The 26,484-nt window shown below is 40.5% G+C and overlaps 1 protein-coding gene across 1 annotated transcript in view; it reads right to left on the reverse strand.

Annotated features, from left to right (window-relative positions):
• Window positions 1-26,484, reverse strand: part of EXT1 (exostosin glycosyltransferase 1) — a 287,788-nt gene that overhangs the window by 13,784 nt on the left and 247,520 nt on the right. The window contains exons 2-7 of the mRNA XM_058698893.1: window positions 21,786-21,879; window positions 19,468-19,575; window positions 14,452-14,571; window positions 6,253-6,385; window positions 3,663-3,781; window positions 2,678-2,773 (exon numbers count right to left, since the gene is read on the reverse strand). Of these exons, the coding sequence (XP_058554876.1) occupies window positions 2,678-2,773; window positions 3,663-3,781; window positions 6,253-6,385; window positions 14,452-14,571; window positions 19,468-19,575; window positions 21,786-21,879 (670 nt within the window). The remainder of the gene's footprint in view (window positions 1-2,677; window positions 2,774-3,662; window positions 3,782-6,252; window positions 6,386-14,451; window positions 14,572-19,467; window positions 19,576-21,785; window positions 21,880-26,484) is intronic.

Consider the following 26,484-nt stretch of genomic DNA (forward strand, 5'->3'; position numbering starts at 1 on the left):
ATGTAAGAAACAGTTAGCTACCATATACCAGCCCAACCTCTTCTAGGATTAACAAAAATGACTACCAAGACTCAAGAAGTTTATGATCTAATGGGCAAGATAAGAAATATCCATAAGCAATTATAGAAAGAACAATAAGAGTTAATGTTTACCGAGCACTGACCACGTGCACACATACTTCTAAGCACATTTACAAGTACAGTGTTGTACCATTTGATCTTTTAGCTACCCTGTTAGGTATTATGATTGCTTCCATTTACTGAAGGAGGAATTGAGGCACAGAAAGTTAGTAACTCGTCTTACAGTCCGTGATACGAACATTACAATACCTCCGCAGAAGAGTAGCTGATGTTTATTGTACTCTTGGTGTGTAACAGGAACCAGGCTAAGCACCTATAATGCACTATCTCACTGAATCCTCAAAATGGGCCTGAGTCTTAGCCTAGGATAACCGGAATACAGAGCCTTAAGCAATACTTAATTGAGTGCAAATGCTTTACTAGGTGGTGCAATCCCAGAGTAGTGGGAGTGAGAGCAAAGGAATCACATGGCCCACTGGAATCAGTGGCCAAGGTGGAGGCTAGGACTCAACAAATGGCAAGACGCCACAGATATGGCGGGGAGAATATGAAGTATCTTATAAGCTACATCTGATAAAACCCACTGTCTCGTAAATAAAGAAACTGGGACTACTTACAGGGTAAAAATATAAAATCAACCGATGAATCTGTGAGCCATAGAAGTCAGAACGGCTCCCAGTCAGTCCGACTGGAACCTGTATGGATATTCTAACAAATTCAAAGGAAGACTTCTTTACCAGAAGATCTAGTCACCCATGTAAGCACAAAAACAATGAATTTCCAAGTCCAAAGTTGACAGCATGCATCTGAGCACTGTTCAGGGACTCAGGCATTGGCAATGGCGTGAAAGATGTATGGGATTATAGGCGGGAGATTTTTGTGCACCCATCCCTCTTGTAAAACCACATCTGTGGGGAGACGGATTTCATAAGAGTAGGTAAGACGCATGCCGAGAGGCAGGTGATTTTCTAATTGCCATTTTTACTCATTAAATGCTTATGAAGCAGCTCTTGGATACCCACGTCGCTGGATGCCAGCCCTGGGAATGCTGGGATTCTACGTATCGTATTCTGCACTGTGTTCCATCACACTGCATGGTGCCCAGCACACAGTAGGCAGTCATAACACTGGAAATGACAGGATAATGCACTGATAGTCTTGCCCACATGACAGTCACAGTTCTCACTGCATCATGTTGAACTGTGTGAAACTGCCACTTTTAGCAAGTCAAGTGATTGTTTTGAATGGTCTGACCCAATTGATATTTTTTTATTCTGGCTCAAAGATGTTTTACTTAGTGTGAGACAATCTCTCATGACTGGACTCCTTGGGCACTGACAAAAGAGGTCTCTTGGATGACTGCTTCACCAATCTGTTTTATTTAGGAGCCACTAATTGCCTCACAATGGATTATGGCCTACAAGAAGTAACAAGCAGAAGCTAGAGAAAAAAAGAATGCTGTCAAGAGTGGAAGAAACTCCAAAGGGGAGGGTGCATGGGAGCAGGGATGAAAGAATACATGGGGATTTTGATAACAGAGATGAAGAGTTGAGAAGGGATAGTCAAGACTTAGAGCAAAAGGGAAAGACAAGAATTAGAGGCAGGAAGGCAATTTAGGTAACCGTGGATGATCAAATTTGGTGAGAGGACAAGGTCTGTGGGGGAAAGCAATGAGAGAGAAGACTGGTAAGGCTGGCCAAGAACAGATTACACATGGCCTCAAATGTTAATGTAAAGCACTAGCAAACAGAATCCCTTGAGGCTGCGAGATGATTAAGAAGTTCATCCCGCTCTAGGCAAAATGAATTGCAGAATGGAAGCAAGGGGCCAGCTAGGTGGCACCTGTGGGTCTCTGGTGGAGACACGCAAAGGAAATTAAAACGCAAATGTCCTTTGGGGGACAAATGTGAGGACCAGCAACTGTTCTGAAAGACACAAGTAATCCAGGCTAACCAGCCAAGCAAACCTCATGCATCACCAGCATTGGCAGCCTCATCTGGATACTCATCTTTTATAGAAAGATCACCGTTGCCAGGTCCTGAATGCGTTTAATCCTAATAGCTACCCTACGAGTATGTGTTATTACTTCTGTTTTATAGATGAGGAAACTGAGGCTCAGAGAAGGAAAATACATTCAGGGTCACAAAGCTCCTAAAGAGTTAGTATTAGACCCAATCAAAGCGGAGGATATTCAGCGACAGGGACAATTTCATTTATCTATCTATCTATCTATCTATCTATCTATCTATCTATCTATTTATTCATTCATTCATTCATTCATTTATTTACTTATTCATTCATTTATTTATATTTTTGAGAGAGAGAGAGCGTGCTCAAGCAGGGGAGGGGCTACAGAGAGAGGGAGACAGAGGATCTGAAGTGGGCTCTGCAGTGATAGCAGAGAGTCCCCGATGTGGGGCTCCAATTCACGAATCGGAACCACCCAGGGGCCCCAGGGGCCATTTTAGAGAAAAGAGTCCAGGGCCAGAAGCTCCCCTGGGCAGGAAGAAGTAATCTAGAGCCAATGCCCAAAGCACCCCACAGAGAAACAAAGGCTCCATGGTGGTTCCACACTCAGGGCCACCTTCCTGTCCTACCTTGCTTTCTCCTTCAATGACGATGACAGGCACAGCCGTGGCAGGCCAGCGGTGTTTGGCTGGTAGAGGCTTGTCACAATTCCATAGAACTATGATCTGAAAGGGACAGGGGATCGTTAGATGGCTCGGGAAGGCTGGCTTTATATAGGCCTCCAACCCAGCTCCTTCTCAAGACAGAGGGAGAAGAGATGGAAGCCTTAGCAGGAGGCAGACATCAACCTTGAATTTTAAAGAGGGTCCCCTCCCACACAATCTTCAGAACCTGGTGACTCAACAACTAGAGAGACAGGGCAGAAAGAGTAACCTAACACAACAAGGAGGTAGGGGAAAGCTGGGGAGAAAAGAAGTAAACTTCAGGGTTGCTGAATCTTAATATAGTGGTTTCCTAAGTTCTGATGTCTTACTATGAGCAAGATAACACTGACCAAATTAAATAAAAACATATAGTGAGCATCTGAATTCTGGCTATGAGCCAGTGCTACTCCACTGTTAAGAGTATTGGAGTGACACTGATTTGGAAAATTTTATTGTCAAAGATGTAATCTTCTGCTCCCAATTTTATAATTAAGTCATGGTTGCTATGAAAGATGCATCCTGAAACCAGCAAGTCTGTTCCTTCCGTTGAAACTTAGTTTTCTGGGTCCTCCCATGGCATTTCTGATATTACTTTACCACGGTGACATTTAAAAACAAAATAGTGTGCTTACGCATTCTTTAAAGAATGCGTTGGTGTATATATTTAAACGTAACCCCAGCGGAAAATCTCTTTGTAACCCATCCCTTACCTGTGCTAGATTTCACTTCCAAGAACCTCTAAGTTGATGAAAAGGGAGTAACAAGGCATGACAAATGAAAGGGGAGTAGCAGGGCATGACGTTAGACGAGTCCCAGGGAGCAAAGCGGAGGGCAGGTAAAAGCGGGGGGTGAGGGGGGTCTCGGGTCCGCTGAGCTGGAGGAGGCAGGTGCTGCTGGCACCCGCACTCACCTGGGCACAGTACTGGGATTTGGCCGCAGCCACGAGAAGCTTCAACACTGGCTGGGACTGAGAGACCAGGGGGGTCACTGCATGGATGACTGCAGTGAATTTGGAGGGGGGCTTTAAACCTGAAATAGAAAGGGGAGAGGAGCCAATGAAACACTGAAAAACAACACTCAGAAAATCATTCCTCCTCGCTCCATTGCCTCACCCTAAGCTAATGTTCCCTCCTAGCATATTTGTCCTGCACCTCTTATGTCCTGACAGAACAAAAACAAGGTGAAAAGCTGCTAGTTAACTGCTGCCTGAGGCTCCAGGACCTCGATAATTTACAGCTCAATGTGTATCTGCAGGTTCTTCCTTTGATAACATTTTCCTCCCCTGGGGATGCATCTTTGATCACCCATCTGCTCTTTAGGTACCCAAAGTCTTAACACACACCCCACCACTCACCTCCCTCTACTCCAGAAAGAGTCTATGCTAGTCACTTATATCGTAATATGGATTTAAGAAAATGTACTCTCTCTCCTTGGGTATTTGAATAGCTCTTATTCTTAATAAAGTAGTTAAGGGTTTTTTATTGTTTTTTTGTGTGGTTTTTTTTTGCCTGATTATTACTATTTCAAATTATAACCAGCAAATGGTAAAGGTTAAAAGAACAGCATCCAGAGCCTCACTGTCTAGGTCTGAATCTCTGTGCTACGCCCCAGTGGTGGTGGGATCTTCCCCTCGGTGTTTCCCCTGCTATGAAATGGGGCTCAGGGTCAGAGCATCAAACCTGTGGGGTTATTATCAGAACTGAATTAAAGGAGTGAATGCTTTATGAGCAGGTAGCAGCGGACACAGCAAATAGTAAGTGCTCAATATTTGTTCATGATTATCATCTCCATCACTGTCATCATCACTGTCATCATCACCATCATTTGGGAGTGGAAGCTTCTATGCTCCCAAGAAGCTCTTTCTGTGCGGTGCTGACAGAAGCTGAGAGAATAAGTGTGTGACCCAGACCTCTGCCAACTGTTGTGCTCTGAAGCCTTAGGTAGAAAGGTGTCATAAATATGCAAAACAGGCACTGCCACCAAAGCGAAAGAAGTGAGATGGCTTCTCCCTCGAGTGAGTTTTTCCGTAAGAACTCACTAAGAAAATGGAGACAGGTTTAAAAGCTTTTTAAGACTTCACTAGTTTAGACCCACAAATTTTGCATTTTGGTAGCTTAAATGCAAACAAGAGTGTGCAGTGACGTTTAAGTTCAGCTTTGGTGTTGGTAGAGTAAAGGGAAGAATCAGACTATACATATTAAAGAATTCAATGGGTGTTTTGTAGAGCAAATTGTATCTTCCAATTGGTACTTTAATAGCATGTTAGAAAGAAGCTAACTTCCCCACTATCTAGATACACAATCAAAATTTTGCCAAGGAAGAATAAATATGATGGAGGGGTTCCTTTTTCTCGGTGAGGACGAGTCACTGCTTTAACGTTTTCCTGTACTAATTTGAGCAGCATCATGTACACACTTCTAATGTGCTTGCTCCACATGAAGATCTCACTAGCTCTACAAGAAATACGTAGGGATTTTTATCAAATATGGCCTTATTCTAAAAATTACCAAATTCTAAATGTATTACCCAGTGTGGACCATACCCTGGTTTTACTACCAGTCCCCATAACATGTTTGGTTTGGATTAAAGGGTTCTTTGTCACTGGTTGATACTTCAGCACAGGACTTTCGTTCAGTTTCTTTTTTATCAGTTTCAAATGAAACACACAACTCACGGGTGAGATCGTTATGGGGAACATCTGCACAGGGCAGAAAATCTAGAGTCTTTTCCCCACAATATCTTGAAAGATGCTTTACTGTCCCAGAGTTTCTCCAATTTGGAACTGTGAATGAAGGGAAATGTCTAAAATGCTGTTAACACTAGCACAAGTGGGGCTGCAAAAACGTAAACGTCTATGGCAGTAATAGCCGAGCTCTGTCTAGGACCCTGCCCATTCCCTTTTCCTCATTGGGATTAGATTAGAAGCTGCCAGAGAGCAGAGATTGTGTCTCATCTGGTTTTTTATTTCTACCACCTAGCATTGCATTAATGGAACATATAAGAGGAGCACAATAAATGTTAAATGGGTGAATAGGTTTGTCTCTTGTCATACATTATTAAATCTTTCTCCATTCCCTTTATTAATTCCACTTTTCTTCGGTAGGAGAGAGGTACGTTGAGATCGCAAACGAAGAAACAAAAAAGAGTTAGGGAGAGCTCTTCTGGTTCCATTTCATATAAGAGGAGACGTAAAATTATAGCAAACCCTTTGTCATGTTCAAAATGATCCATCGTTTGGGGAGCCCATGTCTCAAAAGGGAATGACTCCACTAAATGTAAAGTGCTGCTCAGACAAGAAAGGAGTTTTTTCATCTTGCAATGTTCTGCTAGATTTATAATTCTTGATCTCGATACGCCATGTATGACAGGGCCCTAGGAAGCAATGTCCCATGCAGGCTGGTAGGAAGACCCTGCTCTAGAACGGAAAAATCAAGGGACTTTAACCTGGACAACAGCTGGAGGGTAAACACAAGGTAGCACCCTGAAAGGAACTCACTTACCTAAATTAGCATAGTAGTAAGGAAAGTCTCCCAGATAAGATGAATACTGTGGTAGTACGAACAGTCCTCCAGGATGTTTGTTCCATATTAAACTGTTACGTGATATGTGCTTGAATATTCTGTCCTGAATAATCTAGAAAATAAAAACACAGTGGGTGGTGAGGATGAAACCCTGACGGTATTTGGTAAGGAGCGTGTTCAGTCCAAATTTGGGGAATGATGACCCTCAAAGTAGCGACTACCCCCAAATTCTTCACAGATAAAAGCGTCTGGGACACAAACAGAGTGACAGAGCAATGGAAGAGAGCGTGAGAGAGAAAGAGATGAATTACGGCTAATCAAATTTCCTAATTAAACTTCAGTTTAACCATAAATTCTACCTTGTCTTTCTATAATAGTAAGTCCATTCTCATTTGAAAGCAGAGTGCATGGAACAGTTGCCTTGATGGTCGTGCCTCCAGCTGTGGTTCTAGATCCTTGCCAGGATGATCTATTCTCGGTCCACACACATATCCATGTGGAGACAGGGTGGGGAGGGTACAGAAGGCATGGCACATTCTAGAAGCTGTTGAAGTTTGATCTGTTCCTTTAATTTAGGAGGCAGATTTACCTGTCATTTTTCATTTTCCTTCCAAAGTCAACTGTAGGACTTTGGGGTACTGGTTAGCTGACGTTTTTTACATTTCACCTCAAAAAGCAGTGAGTTAACAATGGCTCCAAACATCCCACATAATAGGACAAGAACCATGGCATATAAAGACTAATAGCCATGCTAGTTCATTAGTTTCTTTGGACTTTGGGACCTCGCAGATCATTAAATTCTACATTTAGAGTCAAACATTCTCCCATCCTGAATCATTTGTCAGATGAACATGATTAGTCCACTTTACAGATTCCTCTCTGTGACTTTCAAACTCTTGTAATTATACCATCCACTCATTAAGATATGATTTGGCAAATAATTAACTTGATACAGGATCTCATGTTTGTAGCAATTTTTTTTTGCACTTAAAAAAAAAAAGAAAAAGCCTACCATGCCTCTCAAGAGATTTAAGACCTAAATCATTATTTTCCAGGTTCCCATTTAATGCAACGTGATTTTAAGTAGAGACCATTTTAACTGGAGCTTTATTATTTGTTAAGGTTATTAACACATTTGTCTCATCCCACATAGTGATAGATAAGTAATAAAGCAAGCTACATTTATTTTTGCAAACCTTATCATGTTTATATTTCTTAATGAGAGAGAAGAAAGGAAGCAAGGAGGTAATTTGAAAGAACTCAAATATCTTAGTTTAGTGATTTCTGTATTTTCTCTTACTCCCAGATCAAAACTGCTAATTTTATATGGCTAGGTAATGGTTTCTAATTTGGTGGAGAGTTTAAGAAGCTAGCTAAAATATGAATGTTTACACTCTGTGGTACAACAGGGGTGTGTTAAAAATGCTATTGTGTAGGCATTAATTATGAGAAACTTCTTATGGTTGTTAAGGGTTTTTATGTGGCTAACGATTTCACTTTCTATACCATTTATTCAAGTTTTATAATATTTATACCTTCCAAATCTACTGTCTATTTTCCCTTTTAGTTTTTCATTTAGATCCTCTTTTTTTGCTTTCCAAATTTATGTGGTCACTTAAATGAATTTGGACATCAAGACACAGAATAAATTGAAAGTAGACAGCATCATAAATCTGACATATATACGAATGACATGGAGCTCAGGATGCCACAAAGTGGTTCACCATTCACTTCGAGTCTCGGGGCAGTATGCTTCTCATTGTCATACTCCTTCTGGTTCAGTAGCACAATATTGTTATCATTTCAAATTCAAGGATACAACAAGTTATAGCAATCTTCTGAGATACCAGTAGGCATGTTATACTCTCTTCAAATGAATCTTGATAGGAAGATATCGGTAAAGTTATAAGAGCAACAGGAAATGTTTAATTTAACCTGGGTCAAGCAACTTGCCATCTTTATGTCTCACTTTTCTCATTTGTAGTAAAATAAAATATCATGTAAATTCTAACAACCCCTCAGAATTTGTTAGGAAGAGCTGCCCAAGTTTTTATACTTAAGACTTGACTCTTTTGCCTTAAAAAAAGTCTCATTCCTGAATCCATTTTCTAGGCATAGATTTTTCCATTTGTACACAGTTTTAATATCACAGATATTAGATATTATAGGTGTCTTTCCATATTGTTAATAGTATTCATGGGCTATGTATCCTAAAGGACCAATAATAGTGTAATTTTTTCCATGCAGAGCAATGAATATATTTATGAGTTAAAAATTTCCACATCTAGAACTGATTCATTTTTAAAATGTTTATTTATTTTTGAGAGAGAGAGAGGCAGAGAGAGGAGAGGACAGAGAATCCCAAGCAGGCTCTGAGCAGAGCCCATCGTGGGGCTCAAACCCACAGGCCGTGAGATCATGACCTAAGCCAAAATCAAGAGTTGGACTCTTAACCAACTGAGCCACTCAGGTGCCCCTAAAATTGATTCTTTTTCAGAGAATTTGTCAAAGGGTATAAACACTGTTAAAACAGTTCATATGTACTGACAAATGTTTTCTAAAAGGTTTGTATCAACTTGCCTTCTCAAAAGTCTGAACAAGTAGGGATCTCATCTCACCAAACAGAAAAGTCATTCTGTCCCTCTCCTAATGGCCAATTCTCCCTATTGCTACACTGGACAGCTCCCGGGGTCCTTGCAGGGGTCTAGAGCTCAATCTTTATCATTGTGGAAGAAGACACGACATTTAGAAGTTGGGCATTTCTTTGGCTATAAAGAAAATCAACACAAACATACACATAGATACATATACACTCATAATACAAAAGTTCTTCATTATAGACCCAAATGGTACCCTCGATAAGGATAATATTTCTCATTAATCGGAATTCAAAGGGAAGAATGGCGGGCTCCTTATTTTTCTTTTTTTATGTGCCATCTGTCTTCTAAATAATGGACTACTGGTTACAGGTTACAGTCATTCTGTGTGGCCCTGACTTGGTCTTTTGACCAATGCAATATTGCCTCTCACACACAGTGCCACCATATGCCACCTTACTCTGAGCCAAAGCATTCTATTTCCATTATTTCATTGATTTTAATATTTCACTGTACAACAGCATCAGCAATACCATGGTTTGAATGTGCATTGTTAGGTAACTGAAGACAAAAAAATTCATAAAACTCCATTAAAAATGTGCTTTCCAAACTGCCATTAGCTCTATTCATATATTATTACGATCTAGTGCACTTTTCTTTCACTCACCTTGATTCTGCCTGAGCTCGTATGGTTTAATCATTAGTGCCAGGTCACTGCTGTGCAATATTCTGACAAATAATGGAATCCATGAAGGAGCACTGTCTTTGCAATATTTGATCATTGTCCCATCATCACTTCTCAACTTGCACACACACACACAAACTGAGCTCCAAAGAGTCCAGCTCTATTAAATAGCTCCTTAATTCCAAGATGAAGAATGAGGAAGTTTCTATCAGACTGGAAATGCTAGCCAACTCCCAAGCATGACAGAGTGCAGTGCAGCGGAATGCACTAACAACTCGACCCTGGCATTGGAGAGAAGGCGTCCTGTTTTCAATTGTGTCTAAGCATTACCTACAACACTAAGGCTCATAATCTTCAAAGACCAAGTAATCCCCTTCTATGGCCTCATGTATAGCAAGCAAGGAAGACCCAAAGTTTCAGAGTCTGAGTGTAGAACATCCTGAAAACAAAGGATCCTCAAATCTATGTTGTCTAAGGGTAATTTTGAATTATCCTCATAACTTAGTAGCTCTAGTACAGACTGACTCATATCATCTAAGTTCTAAGCCGAGGAGACATTTTTGATATGTGATACTTAGGTTGTTCTCATAAACATGTTGGCTTTATTTGTGTATGAGGATGGCATTTCCTGCTATTTTCTCTGCTTTTCTAGTTCCATTGAATTCTGGGGTAATCTGATTCTGAATTAAAAAGGGAAATTGGATGGTATCTTTCATGCAATTCGGTTGAGAGGTCAAACTGTTACAATCCAATCTTGGAACTATATACGGAGATTTGACAGTTGCTATAAATTTGAATGAAGTATATGGTTCATAGTGTTTTCAAAACAACTGTGTCGCTAAAGAACTGCATGGCTTAAATCCAAGGGGAAGAAGGCCTTTCCAGCAGAGATGACAACAGCTTGACTTAAGATTCTACTCTGATGAATATAACACATCCAACTGTTCTCTCAGGATAACTGCACACTGCTAACTGAATAGGCAAGAGACTGGCTCTATGCAGAATACTCAAAAGAAGTGTAATTAATGAGATACCATCTTTCATCTGGCAAATCTGCAAAGTTGTGTTTGTGTGTGTTTTAATTATGATCCTTAAGGCTCACAAGAGCATAGCTAGAGAAGGTGTCCCCCCAGATGGCTTATGAGAGTCCAGACTGATGCATCCTTCTGGAAGGGTAATTTGGCAATGCTTATCATGAACCTAGACTCTGGCTCAGCAACAAATCCCACGTTAAGGACTCTAGCCTAAAGAAATAGAGTTGTAGCCTAAGATACATGTAGAAACTCATTGCTTGGATAAAGATATCTAGATCTAGATCTATACAAAATAAATAACTAGAAACAACATTAACAGTCAATAATAGTAGGTTAGGTAAACAAACAGAGGTCCGCCTAAGGATGACATACAGAGCAGGAAAAATGAAAACAAGTGGCCTCGGTATTTTAGAGTGGACAACTAATAGAGCAAAATCAACAGGCCAGAAACAGGGCGCCTGGGTGGCTCAGTTAGTTAAGCATCTGACTCTTGGTTTTGGCTCACTTGATCATCTCATGGTTCATGGGATTAAGCCCCATGTCGGGCTCTGTGTTGATTATGTGGATTATCTGCTTGAGATTCTCTCTCCTTCTGCCTCTCCTGTTCTCTCTCTCTCCCAAAATAAATAAACATTAAAAAAAAAAACCCACAAAAGGCCAGAAACAGACTCAAAGATGCATAAATGTGGCATGTGACAATATTGAGGAAAGAAAACAATATGTTGGGACAAACTACACACTAATCTGTCAAAAAAGAATAAAGATTTTTCAACATGGATCCTATATATGATCATATATATAAAAGTAAATAGGATTAAACAGCTAAATGTAAAAAGTTAACCATGAAAGTACTAGAAAAATATAAGGGAGTGTGTGTATAAATTAAATTACCGGTCAAAAGATCTTTTCTAAACAGTAGTAGCAAATGAAAACGCCACAGATGAAAAGATTGCCTCATAATAGAAAGGGATACTACAAGTTGGGGGAAATATTTGCAACAAGAGAGTCAGAGGGTTAATATTTTTAGTAGAATAAGCTCTTAAAAATTAGTGAGAAAAAGTGGGACAAAGTTGTGGCCATTTCTATTTCTTTGTGAGTTGCCTAAGAAATATGAAAAATATTCATTCTTACTAATAGCCTAAGAAATATAAATTAAATAATAATGATTTATCATTTTGAAAGATATAATGTCCAATATTGGTGAAAGTGAAAATTACCCAAAATAATAAAAACAGGTCCTCTCATATAAGCTGGAGGGAATATAAATTAGTTCCATTCTATTGCAGGCAAATTGACAACTTATTAGAAATCTTAGCATTTGTCACATTCTTTGAACCAGGACTTTGAATTCAAGGAATTAATCCTCAGGAAGTCATTTTGAACCTGCACAACAATTTGGTGCTGAGACTATTTGCCGCAATAATGCATATAAATATTTAAAAAGCAGAAACCACTGTAATGTCTTCAAATTGAGGATAATTAAAGAAATTAAGTGATATTATGAATGGAATATTATATGGTCACTAAAATCATTATAGAAACATCTAACATGACAAAATGTTAACAGCATATTATTAAAAGCAGAAAAAACAGATTATAAACAAGTTTAGATTATATGTATCATCTAAATAAATTATAATCTAAATAAATTATATATATAAGTTATATATATGATTATATATTATATATATATATATGATATATATATATATACACTGTGAAATCTTGGTTTGCGAGCATAATTCATTCTGGAAATATGCTTGTAATCCAAAACACTTGTACATCAAAGTGAATTTCAAGAACCATTGGCTCAGCTGTGATGATGTGACATTTGGCATCACGTACTAATATTGCAAAACATCACCCATTCATCACGTTAAAGTTTAGTAGAAATGTTTGCACGTCTTGCAGAACACTCACAGAACAAGTTACCTGCAATCCAAGGTACATATGGGCTCCATGTAGGCTCCATGCTCAGTGTGAGGCTTGAACTTACATTGAACAACCCTGAGATTAAGAGTCACGTGCTCAGGAGCCTGGGTAGCTTAGTCAGTTAAGTGTCCAGCTCTTCACTTCAGCTCAGGTCATGATCTCATGGTTCGTGAGTTCAAGCCCCATGTCAGGTTCTGCACTGACGGTGTGGAGCCAGCCTGCTTGGGACTCTCTCTCTTCCTGTCTCTCTCTGCCCCTCCTCTGGTTGTTCTCTCTCTCTCTCTCTCTCTCTCAAAAATAAATAAATTTACCCTTGAAAAAAAAAAAGAGTTGCAAGCTCTACCAACCCAGATAGCCAGACACCCCTGAAAGACTATTCTTTAAATTAAAAAATGCAACATATGTATAAATTCACATAGAAAAAGCCAATATATATGTGTTTGTGCATACCTATACATAAATAGTGATTTTGTATGGGGAGATGATTTTATTTGTATGCTTTAAGTATTTTCCATTATACATGTACTTGTTTAAATAAAAAGCACTCATTCCACAAAGAAAAAGAATTGACATTCAACTTTCCTTAAGAAGGGCCCAGGAAGGGTCTTGGATGGAAGATAGGATAGAAAAGTAAGATCTATTATATATTCAAATCTGCTGCTATGAACAGAAGAGAAAATGAAATCAATGTTAAGGAATAAGAGCTTTGCTTGCAATAAGGAAGCCCTTGGAAGCCATTCTGACCTTGTCCCTTTCATGGACTGGGCCTGGGTCCTAAATAGCCCCTTTCACCTAGGTCCAGGATGAAAAAAAAATGTAGACCATTCATGAGAAGACTCTGACCAGAGCAGGGGCCCAGGCTAGGCTCGGGGCAAGTAAACACCCCACTGTGCTCATGGCATGACCAGCACAGGCTGTGATACCCAGGATGGCAGGAGAACAGTGTTGTGGACAAGACAGGGTGATTTTCAATTTTCCTTGGTACTACTGAGACTTCTCAGTGTATGCTACAAATCCCATTAGCTTCTGGAGCAGTAAACACTTTTCCAAAGTAAATACTCCAAAGTGAGGCCATAAATACCCCCGTTGCATTATGCGAACACCTCAGAATCACCTCAATGCTGTGCCTCACGAGAGGACCTCTGCTCTCCTTCCTGCAAGCCTGTAATTCATGAGTGTGCAGTTTCCTAAATCTTTTCTTAGCTTTTTGTGCTAGTGTGGTGTAGCCTCGGGCCATCACTATCTGTTCTACTTCCAAAGGTTTTAATCATCTCCATGCTTCCCTCTCCTTTTTCCCTCCTGCCTTAATAAAAAGCAACTTACAAGGGGCACCCATATGCCTAGAAGATTTTCTGCATTCATAAAGTTTAACACTTTCTGCACCAGAGAGGTGCAGTCCTGATTTTCTTCTCAACACATCCTGATGCTGGTTTCTTCTAGACAACACTGATGCTGGTTGGGTTGCGCAGGTGGGGTTGAGAATTACTTTTGTTGTACCCCAATGCCATTGGTGCCCAGTAAACTGCTTATATTTTTAGAATGGTAGAACATATTCCCCTACTTGGTCATTATTGGTTTTCTAAATGGGGTCCAGAAATATGTCTTCAAAGGATGTCACTGAGTGTGAAGGACAGGAGGGTAGTCATTAACCACATACTGCTGAAATGATGTAAGACTGAGCCAATCTCTGTGTCAAGGAGGGGAATTTCTCCTCATGTCAGTTTTCTCCTATGGAGTTTTGTTAGGAATGGAGGGATTTGCTTGGGCTTGGCAGGGCAGGTAAAAGAGGGTTAACTGACATATCCAAGTACATAAAATTCAGTTTTGTCGCATTTGACTCAATTACACCTCACCAATAACAGACAAGAAAGCCAACAGAAGTGTATAAAGGACCATTATTCAAGACAAAGAGCTAAGTGGTCTCACTTACCTCTAGTGTAGTTAATACAATCTTCTCAACTGAAGAAAAATAAGCCTCCCACAAGAATTGTGTCTGCTGTCTAAGTGCTAGGATTTTATCCTGATGAATAGACCTGATTGTAGAAGGAATCTGTAACACAAGGTGAACACATAATAACTAGAACTGTAAAACAATGAGATACCGTTTGATCAAAATAACCCACCTGGGTTAGGCTTTTATACTTCATAGCATTCAGGTTCTAGCGTACAGATCTCCCAAAAATCACCAATCCTTAAACTGAACTGCCCTTAAGAAGGTGTCAGGTACAGACAAACAATACTTACTGGGGATCAGCTTTAACCACCTTTAATGCATGGAAGTTAAAGTTACCTCTAAGATTTGGTAGCAGCTTATCAGTTGTTCAGGGTTCCACAAATCCTCAGTCCTGCACACAACCACATTCTATAGAGAAAGAAGCTATCAGCTTTGGGGAAAGGCTGAAAGATATCATCCTCCAAACACTTCCACGACATGCCATGCCAGGGACTACAAATGATCTACAAAAGGGCTTTTAAGGGAATATCTCTGAGTCTCTCCATTTAATCTGCAGCTGGACAGTCATTTCTATATGCACACACCTGCTACCTCACCCTGAGAGCTCTTCTGCTCCCCGACCTCTCTTCCTGCCTCTAGCACTTACCCCAATGATCTGCCAAACATCATCCATGTTCAGCCATCACTGTTCTCTACCAGGCTACATGATTTTAAAGGAGAGATCTATGTCCTGTCCATCATGGTACACATTTTAAGGCTAGAAGAGTGATTTTTATTCAAGAAATAAGAGTTAAACTGAACATGGCCATCTGAAGCCACCATAGGGAAACCATTATTTTTTACCAGCAATATAGCTTAATGATTAAGCACAGGGACACCAGAAGTTAGACCAAAGTGGGATTCTTGGCTCTAACATTTACCAGCTGTGTTTTCTTGGACAAGTTACTTGATCTCTCAAAGATTCTATTTCCTCATTTATAACATGGGGATACTGTACGAACATAACAAGGTTGTAATGGAGATTATCTAAGTGCTTCACACAGTGCCTAGAACATGGGAAGCTTAATTAACATAGCAAATTATTACTACCACTATTATTATTATTATTATTATTATTATTATTATTATTATTTACATAAGGGCCAAAGTTGGATCAATTGCTGCCTAATGTCTGCATGTGAACTTGCTTGGATCTGGAGCTCTGTCTGACATGTACTTCCTGGGTTTTTGGTGAGTTTGCTGGGCTTGCTCCCTATCTTCACCTATAGTTCAAGGTCTATTTCATTTATGGAGTCTATACTCTTAGAGGAGAGTCCTTGTGATTAGCAACTGCTCTCTTGTGCTCACCTCTTTCTGCATGCTTGCTTTGCTAATGTGTCACCAATCAGACAGATGTGGGGGCCTGGGCTGAAGTAGGGATGCTCTGTTAGCTGCTTTAATAAGAAAGTTACTCACGGCGTTGTGATCAAGCCTGTATCTGAATTTCCACTAGGGGAGAAGGAGGTGGTAGAGCATTTTTTGTCTTAAGACTATTCTTCGAAGGAGCAATGAAACCGCCTCACAATAAGAACACAAGGACAAGCTCACTTGCTTTGGCAATATCCTAAAGCAGATACCAAATCTGTGCCCCAAAGTGTGTATCTGGATGCCCACCACTGAAGAAGCATGGAGGCAACAGGTAAAGGAAAAGCAATGGCAGGCAAACATTAGCCCAGAATCAGAGCTCAAGGTCAAATGGAAGTAAAATACCCTTGGAGAAGGTAGAAAAATCATCCATATTGTGGATCCTTGCTACGTCAAAGACTATTTTTATTTACTGAGAAAATTACCAAGATTGCCAAAAAAGACTAGGAAAAAGCTACCATGACCAATTTCATGATCAGGTTCTCTTCTAAATGCCAATGGTATTTTCTAAGAGTCCTATAGGTAGACTTCACTGTTTTGTCATGATCACAGGAAACCAGTCCATTAGAAAATGCCAAAAGCTACTGCCACTGTGTAATCTCCAGAAAACTAAGTGGGCTGAAGTTATGAAAGAAGAGAGGGAATATCATATATTAACCTACCAGTACATTCCCCTCTTTTATAGAAGCCACAACTTGATGTTGGGACATCAAATAAAATACATGCTACCTGTTTGTACATATAATATAAGTGACAGCCCTTTGCAAAGTGCTCTGGAAGAGAATTCCAAGTGACTGAAAAGACAAGAGTTCCAAGTTTTAATGGCATTTGGCTATTGGTTATTAATCTGCTTGTCCTGAGAGACAGGTATATGCGAGAGTGATAAATTAATTCCAATTTGGCCGGATTGTTCAGTGTGGCAGAACTCATTGAAGTCTTAATAAAAGGTCATGTATGGCAACAAAACTAATGGAATCTACCAAAATAGATATAGGAAAGCAACATTCAGCTCTCCTGGTGACATAATGACAAGAATATATTCAAATAAAAACATCCGAGCTGTTCTAAAACAAGAAACGAAAAATTGTAACATAACAACAACATTTCCCAGAGCAGACATTTGGGCTCGGTGCCAGACCTTTACAACCATTGTCAACGACAGTGCAGTCGCTGTTCAATATGGAGGCAGCTGTGCAAAGACAGACTGCGTACGAGATGGGAAAACGAGAGCAAGTTTGGGTGGGTGCAGGATCGAAAACAAAATCTTCAGAGTCAAGCAAAAAACTGCTGCGGAAGGTGAAATACATATCATCTTTGGTGAAACATTAGAAGCTGGACAACCGCATTCAAGTATCCCAGAATGCCCTCCTGTCCAAGACAAACTCCCAAGTTATTCACATCAAATTCACAGGAGCATTGGTAAACAACGGGAGATATTAGGGCTGATGTTTTTTATTCTTTTTAGTTCCCAAACTTCCTGTAATGATCATGTATTATTTTAAAAAAAAATCATAAAAAGGAGGAAAGAGGCAATGTGGAAAGGACCCACACAGATCAGTTTTGTCTGGCCTTTCATGAGTCAGTGTTTTCAGCATATGCCATTCTGCCTGGGGAGGATTTTGCTAGGTGACATATTCTTCTTTTGTGTTGGAGGTCCCAAGGGCCATAGAGTGATCTACCTGAGTACCAGAGAGAAGCCATGTTTTGGGAGCTGTGTTCAGCTTGGCTTGCCTAATCCATAGCGCTCTTGATTACAGGTACATCACCCGTTGCTTTAGGAAGACTACTGTGTTACTTCACCAGCCAGCTAGCAGACTGGCCAGCAGCACAAGCAGAAGCAACAAGAGAGTTAGAAACTCAATTTTCTTTTTTTGTTTTTTAATGTTTCTTTATTTTGAGAGAGAAATAGAGAGCAAGAGGGGGAGGGGCAGAGAGAGAGGGAGACAGAATCCCAAGCACATCCCTGATGTGGGGCTCGAACCCACAAACCATGAGATCATGACCTGAGCAGAAATCAAGAGTCAGACGCTTAACTGACTGAGCCACCAGGCGCCCCAGAAACTCAATTTTCCCAATAATTTTTTTTTAAAGCTAGGACATTAAAAAAAACATTCTACCATATTGTGGTAGTTTAAGATAGAGTATATACTGCCATCAAAGGAAAACATTAAAATATTCTATAATTTTAGAGAAAGGAGTATGACAAATTATGTGGAACCTACAATATTATTACATGAAAGGGCTTTAGAAATCCTCAGTGACTGACAATTACTGCCCTTGGATTTCTCTGTATCATATTCCTCTCCCCAGGCAGCTCCTGAGAAGTTCAAACTTTTATTAGGTATCCTTGTAGAAGACTGGTTGACCATATATGAGTGGATTTATTTCTAGGCATTCTATTTTGTGCATTCGGTCTGTATCTCTCTCTATATGCCAGTACAATATCATTTTGATCACTGTAGCTTTGTAATGTATTCTGAAATCAGGAATTATGATGCTTCCAGCTTTGTCCTTTCTCAAGACTGATTTGGTTATTTGAGGTCTTTTGTGGTTCCATATGAATTTTAAAATTAGTTTTCTACTTCTGTAAAAAAATGCCATTGGGATTTTGATAGGGACTGCATTGAATCTGTAGATCAATTTAGGTAAGATGGCCATTTTAATAATATTAAGTCTGATTTCTGCAATATAGGAGAACATGGATGAACCTGGAGGATATTAGGCCAAGGGACGTAAACCAGTCACAGAAAAGACAAATGCTGTATGATTCTACTTACCTGAAGTCTCTAAAACAGCCAAATTCATAGAACTAAAGAGCAGAATGCTAGTTGCCAGGGTTGGGGTGAGGAAGAAATGGGGAGTTACTAATCAGTGGGCATAAAGTTTCAGTTAAGCGAGATGAATAAGCTCAAGAAATATGTAGTACATTTCCCCACAGTCAGCAATAATGTATCATGCATTTAAAAATAAGAGGATAAATCTCATCTTAAGTGTTCTTGCTACAGTAAAATAAAATAAAGTAAAATAAAATAAAATAAAATAATAGAGATCCAAATGGCAAAAAAATACATTTAAAAAACCAATTTTATCAGAGGCCGCTCTTTTAAATATACATGTTAAAGATTAACACTGCTCAGGCTCCCAGACCAGATCATTTGAGCAATGATAACACTAATTATACAAATCAACCCTAGAGACCTCCCTCTTTCTGAAAATTAATCTGAAGGCAATTACAGAAACAAGGGAAAGGAATATGGAGTGGCAGGATGGTACAAAAGCTCTCTTGTATCATTTCTAAAACTCCTGGATAGGGAAGAGGATGGATGTACACTCCTTCTTCCTTTCAAGTTCATGCCCTTCACCTGCCACTTCTCCTTTTCCAAATATATTCCCTAGACCTGGGCGGATTTTGTGTTGGAAAGTGAACAATGTCATATTAAATGACTTCATATTCGCCACGACACAGGCAATTTTCTCCTGATAAAATTTCTTTTATAGAGCTGACCTTTTGGATTCATCTTCTTTGAAAGTTTGGATGGCGGCAGCAATAATACACTCATCTGCTGAAGGCTGGAGCCCCTTCCTTACCTGTAATAACAATCTCTCATCGCCTATGACGGCAGCTTGGTTCCAATTAATCACTTCAGAGAATGGCAACTCCCATCCATTGCTGAGCATCACAGGGACACAGGCAGCCTGGGTGAGGAAGGGGACATTCATGAGTGTGAAGGAAGCAGCAGGGGGACATTCCAATCAGAGGTGACATCAGTGCAAATTCAATTACTGGCATTTCTTGCTTGGATCATTGCATGGATCCTGGACTGCTTAGTCCAGAAGAAAAGTAAACTTACGGGGGTGCCTGGGTGGCTTAGCTGGTTAAACTTCTGACTCTTGATTTTGGCTCAGGTCATGATCTCACAGTCTGTGAGCTTGAGCCCCATGTCAGGCTCTGTGCTGCGGGTGCAGAACCTGCTAGGGATGCTGTCTCTGTCTCTCTTGCTCTCTCTCTGCCCCTCACCTGCTCATGCTCTCTCTCTCTCAAAATAAAGTTAAAAAACCAAAAAGGAAAAGTAAGCTTATATGAGTTATCAAGTCATGTGAAGGCTGTACATATCCAGCCAAGATTTTAATGTTTGCAAGTCCTGCCCTCAAATGCTAAAACCCCATTTCTATTTTAGTACATGGTTTGGCTGACCTTACCTCCATGGAGACGGCTGGCCTTGTTTGAGAAGTTTTATTGATGTAACAAAATCGTGCACCAACAATATCCTAGCATAAAACCAACCTTGAATATAAACAGTTTTGTCAATGTAACTGCCACAAGTCTGCTTGTGAAGTGGTTTATCCCACTGTCAGGTGCAACAAAGAGCAAAATGGGGCTTGGCATTCCTAATGAAGCTTTTTGTGGACTTAACTATTACAGGGTGTTCACCTTTCCCTTGCTGTGCAAACATCTGAGCCAGAACCTTGTTCCGTGTCACTGTGGAGGGATCCAAACCACTGTCGTAACAATGTACTGTCTGCACAGTGATCTGACAGCCAAGAAACGCCAGGCTAAGGACACGGGTCTGGTTCCAAAGCAGAGAACAATTTGCTTCGTGCCACATCCGAATGAGGCTACCAGAACATTAGTGACCGTATGCTTCACGGAACACAGAGCGCACTGGAAAGGACCTTAAAGAAAAGGAAGCTCTTCTGTTGAAGGAGATGACAGAATGGTGTATGTTACGGAGTACTGTGCAAAAAGCATAGACTCTGGCAAGGTGCAGAACATAGAGGGGGAAGAACAGAGAGGCCAAGAGGTAAGGAGTGGAGGAGGAGAATCTCAGCTGGGAGCATGCTTTCTCGAGATCCAGGAGGGCTGGTTGCAACTCTCAGGTGGTTAATGTCGGACAAGTGTCTCATCTGGTGAGGCATTTCTGCAGAGTGAGGTTAATGAGCAGAACCTCACACAGGCCCCGGAGCTGCAGAGCCTCAGAATAGCTGGGCCAAGTGAATAGCGTGACCCATTGTGCATCACTCTTGGAATTTAGAGGCACCAAGAGATGACTGAGGAGGATGAGCAGAAAAGACAATTTGCTTTTTTTTTTTAATTAAAAAAATTTTTTTTAAACATTTATTTTCGAGAGACAGAGATCGAGTATGAGTGGGGGAGGGGCAGAGAGAGAAGAGAGAAGGAGACACAGAATCCAAAGCAGGCTCCAGGCTCTGAGCTGTCAGCAGAGAGCCTGACATGGGGCTCGAACCCATGAACTATGAGATCATAACCTGAGCTGAAGTTGGACACTCAACTGATTGAGCCACCCAGGTGCCCCAAGACAATTTATTTTTTGGAAGCACCACCAATAAGCCATTTTCTTTCTTTTTCTTTTCTTTTCTTTTTAATGTTTACTTTTGAGTGGGGGGAGGGGCAGAGAGAGGGAGACAGAGGATCTGAAGCAGGCTCTGCACTGACAGCAGAGAGCCCGATGTGGGGCTCGATCTCACAAACTGTGAGATCATGACCTGAGCCGAAGTCAGATGCTTAACCAACTGAGCCACCCAGGTGTCCCCAATAAGCCATTTTCTTAAGCCAGGGCTCTTGACACTGGCTTCCAGGAGCAGAATAGTGTCTGCAAGGCTGCTGTTGGGCAGTCAGATCCACCCTCTGTCGGCAAACATGTCTCTGAAGAACACCTCCTCCCTGGTGGTGAACCATTTAATATTCTCAGGTCCAAAGACAATTAGTGAATCCTCTTTCCGCCCCATCTCTTATAAAAAATGTCACAGACTTTCTTGGGGAAACAGATTCCAGGTGTTCAAGGCAAACTATGCATTCTGCTTAGATCCCCGCAGAAAGGTTAAGGTTAAATCCACCCTGACTTCAGTCCTCAGCCCTATTCTGGGGAGGTCTTAGGGTCTCTTACCTGCAGAGCCTCCAGGAACCTGAAGGACCCAAGCCTGCGACCACGAGGAACCAGACAGAAAGTGGCATTGTGCAGCATTTCCCGATAATCATACCTAGAAGGAGAGGAGGAACAATCAGGAACAATCAGCAGCCGAAGACCCGTGAGGAGTGACAGGGTGAGGGGAGGGGACAGTGACCATCTGCGGGTGTATACCTAACATGGAATTACCCAGAGCAGCTCAGGAGACACGCTGGGCAGGCAGTTCTCACTTTCCCTTTGGGGAGTGGGGCGTGTTGCATGAACAACAAATGTGAACTTTCATGAGGGGCAAAGTAGTTAGGGTGTTTTGCAAGCAGTACATGAAGGGCAAGTCTGATGTTCCCAGTAACTATTTGGCTTGCCCACGGTTTGCTTCCAAAAATCAGATTTTTTGTGTCTTGATGAAATGTCTTGTCCCCATGAGCTTAAAAGCAAAAGATCACAACGAGTAGTTCTTGTTTAATGCCATGTCATTCAGCAAAACTAAGACAGTCCTTGTTCCCCACCCCATAAAACCATGCTGTTAAAACCTACCCAGGAAACCTCCATTACAAGCACAGAACATTTACTTTCTCCTTCAAGCTGGAGTTTCTACGTTTAACCAAGAATATGCAGCGACGCCAGACAAATACTCATATATAAGAATGGATAACATAACTTACAGGGGAAACACAAGAGAGACAGAAGGAGCTGGCCTAAGAAATGTGAAAATAAGAATAACAGGAGAAAAAAAAAGCATAGCGTGGGGTGCGGAAAACCAGGGTGCAGAAGAGAGGATTGTTTCTTTTACTCAGATACCACTTGACGGTACAACACGGTTCTTGCGCTTGAAAAAAGGCAAAATATAACATGAGTGCCGGCTGTCTCTTTAGGCTGGGGAAGTGCAGGAAAGGCGACAAGCATTTCATTTTGTTTAGGGATATCCCCTTAAAAGTGGCTTCTGCAAACACATTCCTAAACATGCAGTTTCAGGTTCATTATGAGTTTAAGCAAACTTGGGAAAGCAGAAATGGCTCGTGCCCTGTGCAAGCCTAGATTCTCAGAGCTAAGATGAAATCACTCTCATTTTTCAAGAGCTTGCAATGCTCGGCAGACAGGTGTGACTTTGACAGTAGCATATGTCACCAGCATTTTCTGACTCTAATAGTCTAATTTAATCATAGCCTGAAGGCATCAGATTCTTCCCTCCTCATTTTGGGATACTGATATATACATTTATATTTTTAAAGTCCACATCTATTTTTATATTCTCATACAAACTAGGCATATGGGAGTAAGCCAATTTTCAATTATAAACCCGTCATTAAGAAGAGACATCATGCAAAGGACTATTTGCTTAAACAAGCTTGTACAACTAATTTGCACAAGAAAAGGTCACCATGAATGGATTAAGATTATCTCCATTGAGAGTAAAATAAAAACCCTTGCTGCATTAATTAAACTGCAAAATAGACTTGAAAGTAGAAAAGATTTTTAAGAGGGCTCAAATTTGGCTAAATAAGAAATATTAAATTATGATGGTAATGCCTTCTCCTTTGCTCACCAAACACGGGAAGTAATTGATAAGTATCTTCAAATTCAACTGTTAAAAAATGTCTGGCTCTCGGGGCGCCTGGGTGGCGCAGTCGGTTAAGCGTCCGACTTCAGCCAGGTCACGATCTCGCAGTCCGTGAGTTCGAGCCCCGCGTCAGGCTCTGGGCTGATGGCTCGGAGCCTGGAGCCTGTTTCCGATTCTGTGTCTCCCTCTCTCTCTGCCCCTCCCCCGTTCATGCTCTGTCTCTCTCTGTCCCAAAAATAAATAAAAAACGTTGAAAAAAAAAAATTAAAAAAAAAAAAAAATGTCTGGCTCTCTCCCTTAACCGATGAAGAGGAAATATGTGCACACACACATATACTTATAAAGTTTAAACTCAAATTGTTTTAATATAAAAAGGTCAAATATACTTCAGACTACAGCAAAGTTTAGTAAGTGCCCAGAATAGAAACCCCTGAGGGATTAGCACAGAAGGTCCTACACCCTCATCATTAGGCTGCTAAAAATGTAGAACCCTATTAATGTTCTGGATTGTAACAAGTTTCAAAGTTGCCAGTTGCAGAATTTACTTTGGGGAAGGAGTAGAGGTAGAGAGAAGGCAGAAAACTTACAGCAAAAAATTCACCTGACAGTTATTCTAGGGTGTTGGTTTTTAAGTGGTGGCACAGGAGTATTTGCTGATGTAGGGGATAAAGCTTACATGATTGAAGCTTGTGTTCATTCATACAGCAGGTAAAGGGAGATGTGGGATGAACATCCTTGCCACTAGGTAGCTGTGACATTAGGAATAAAACACATGAGCACTAGGAATAAAACACATGAGCACTCCGGGGCTTACTTTCCTCATCAGCAAAATGACTAGAGATTGTCTGAACACTCCATTATTCTTTATGCTATTTTTAGGTGAGGAAGAAGAATGTTCTGGGGTGCATGGGTGGCTCCGTCAGTTGATAAGCATCTGACTCTTGATTTCAGCTCAAGTCATGATCTCACAGTTCATGGGATGGAGACAGTGTAGGGCTCTGCACTGAGTGTGAAGTCTGCTTGGAATTCTCTCTCTCTCTGCCCCTCCCCCTGCTCATGGTCACACACACTCTCTCTCTCAAAATAAAGAAACAAACCTAAGAAAAAAAAAAAGAGAGAAGAATGTCCTTTCAGAATATCCCACTGCTCCGAAGGTTTCCAAAACCCTTGTATAAATGTATGTGTGCATATATATATATGCATATATATATATATATATGCATATATATATATGTATAAATATCTGCTCATGTGTATACAATGTATGTTTAACACATAAAGACATATACAAAACATGTGCACACAAAACTTAGAACAATGATTTTCAGACTTCTAACCATGCTCTGTCCATCAGCCAGCCTCTCTTTTGGGCTCTAGTGAGAGGGAACCTATGAATGGATAAGTGTGTTCTAACTGAGGGAGTAATGATACCCTGAATGGGGGGGCAGTTTTCCCAGGCAGGCCGCACTTGTGTTTGGTGCCCTCCCACTCAGCCTTTCTGGGACCCATCTCTCCATTTTGGTGTTCTCACACACCCACATCTACCTCCTTCTCGATGCTTGAACTCATTCAATTTTTTAGTCACTGTCTCAAAAAACACTATGTCCCAGGCCCTGTTCTAGTCCTGCAGATGTTGTGCAGAGAAGACCCTTCTCCAGTCACTAGGCTTATCAAGGAATCATCAAGGAATCATCTGATAATTAGGAGAGACTGATCAGAACTCCAGGTGTAAAATTACCTGGAAATCTGCATTATAAATTACACTCGAGAAGGCTGGCCTTGCAAAGGGAGACCTAAGGAACTCTGGACACTCTCCCTAACAAAACAACAATTTAACTGGTAAAAATTATTTAAAAAAAAACAACCCAAAACCAAAAACCTCATTCATTTAAATTTTCTGGAAATTGTCCTAAAGGTCTAATGACAAATGGAAAAACATTTGTTCGGGAGAAGCTACAGAATCTTGGCAAGAACACTGAGTGTCTGTGGCATTTGAACCATGGTCTGCTCCATTACCAACCCCTCCCAGTTCTGCCTCATAGAAGCTCCATCTCAGGCAAGTTCAGTCAAGAAGGCTGGGCTCCTTCTCCCACAAGTTGCCATCAAGAAAGTGAAAAGACAACCCACAGCAAAAAGAAAATATCTGAAAAATCATTGATCTGGTAAGAGACTGTTATCCAGAATATGTAAAGAATTCTGACATTCAACAATCAAAAGACAAATAATCCAATCTTAAAACAAGCCACGAATTGACTAGATATTGTTCCAAAGAAAATATACAAAATGCCAATAAGCACAAAGATCCTCAACATCACTAACTGTTAAAGAAATGCAAATCACCCACGAAGATGGCTATCATCAAAAGGACAGGTGAGAACAGGTGCTCATGAGGCTGAGGAGAAATTGGAACCCTCGCATATTCCTGCTGGGAATGTAAAATGGTGCAGTCACGTTGGAAAAAAGTTGGGCAGTTTCTTTTAAAACTAAAAGTGGGATTAGCATATGACCCAACAATTGCACTCTTGGGCATTTAGCCCAGAGAAAATGAAAACTTATTTTCACGCAGAAACTTGTCCGTGAATGTTCACAGCAGTTTTATCCTTAATAGCCCAAACGGGAAACTATCCAAATGTCCTTCAATGGGTGAATAATTCAACAAACTGTGGTACATCTACAGCCTAGAATACTTCTCAGCAATAAAACGAAATGAACTATCAATACACACAACATCCTCAAGGAAATTATGCTAAGTGAAAAAGCCAGTCTCAAAAAGGTGAATACTGCCTTATTTATTTATATAGCATTCGTGAAATAACATAATTTTAGGGATACATAACAGATTAGTAGTTACCAAAGGTTAGAGATGGGGGAGAAGGACAGGCAGAGAAGAGGACAGGTCAAGTGAGGGGGATGGGCTTCTCAGAGGGATGAATTCTCCCCTATTAAGTTTAGAAGTGTAAATCACATCAGAATCATAAACATCTTCAAAATGAGAGGTAATTAACACATGATAGCCTAAGCAAAAAGGTAAGTAGATAGGGCAGGCAACTAATCTCAGACACCTTTCCACTTCAAGTCAATAAATGGTTTTGTTACCCTCTTCAGATGGGCATTAAGTTC

This window comes from Neofelis nebulosa, chromosome 14, assembly GCF_028018385.1.
Source record: "Neofelis nebulosa isolate mNeoNeb1 chromosome 14, mNeoNeb1.pri, whole genome shotgun sequence".
In the NCBI taxonomy this organism is placed as follows: Eukaryota; Metazoa; Chordata; class Mammalia; order Carnivora; family Felidae; genus Neofelis; species Neofelis nebulosa.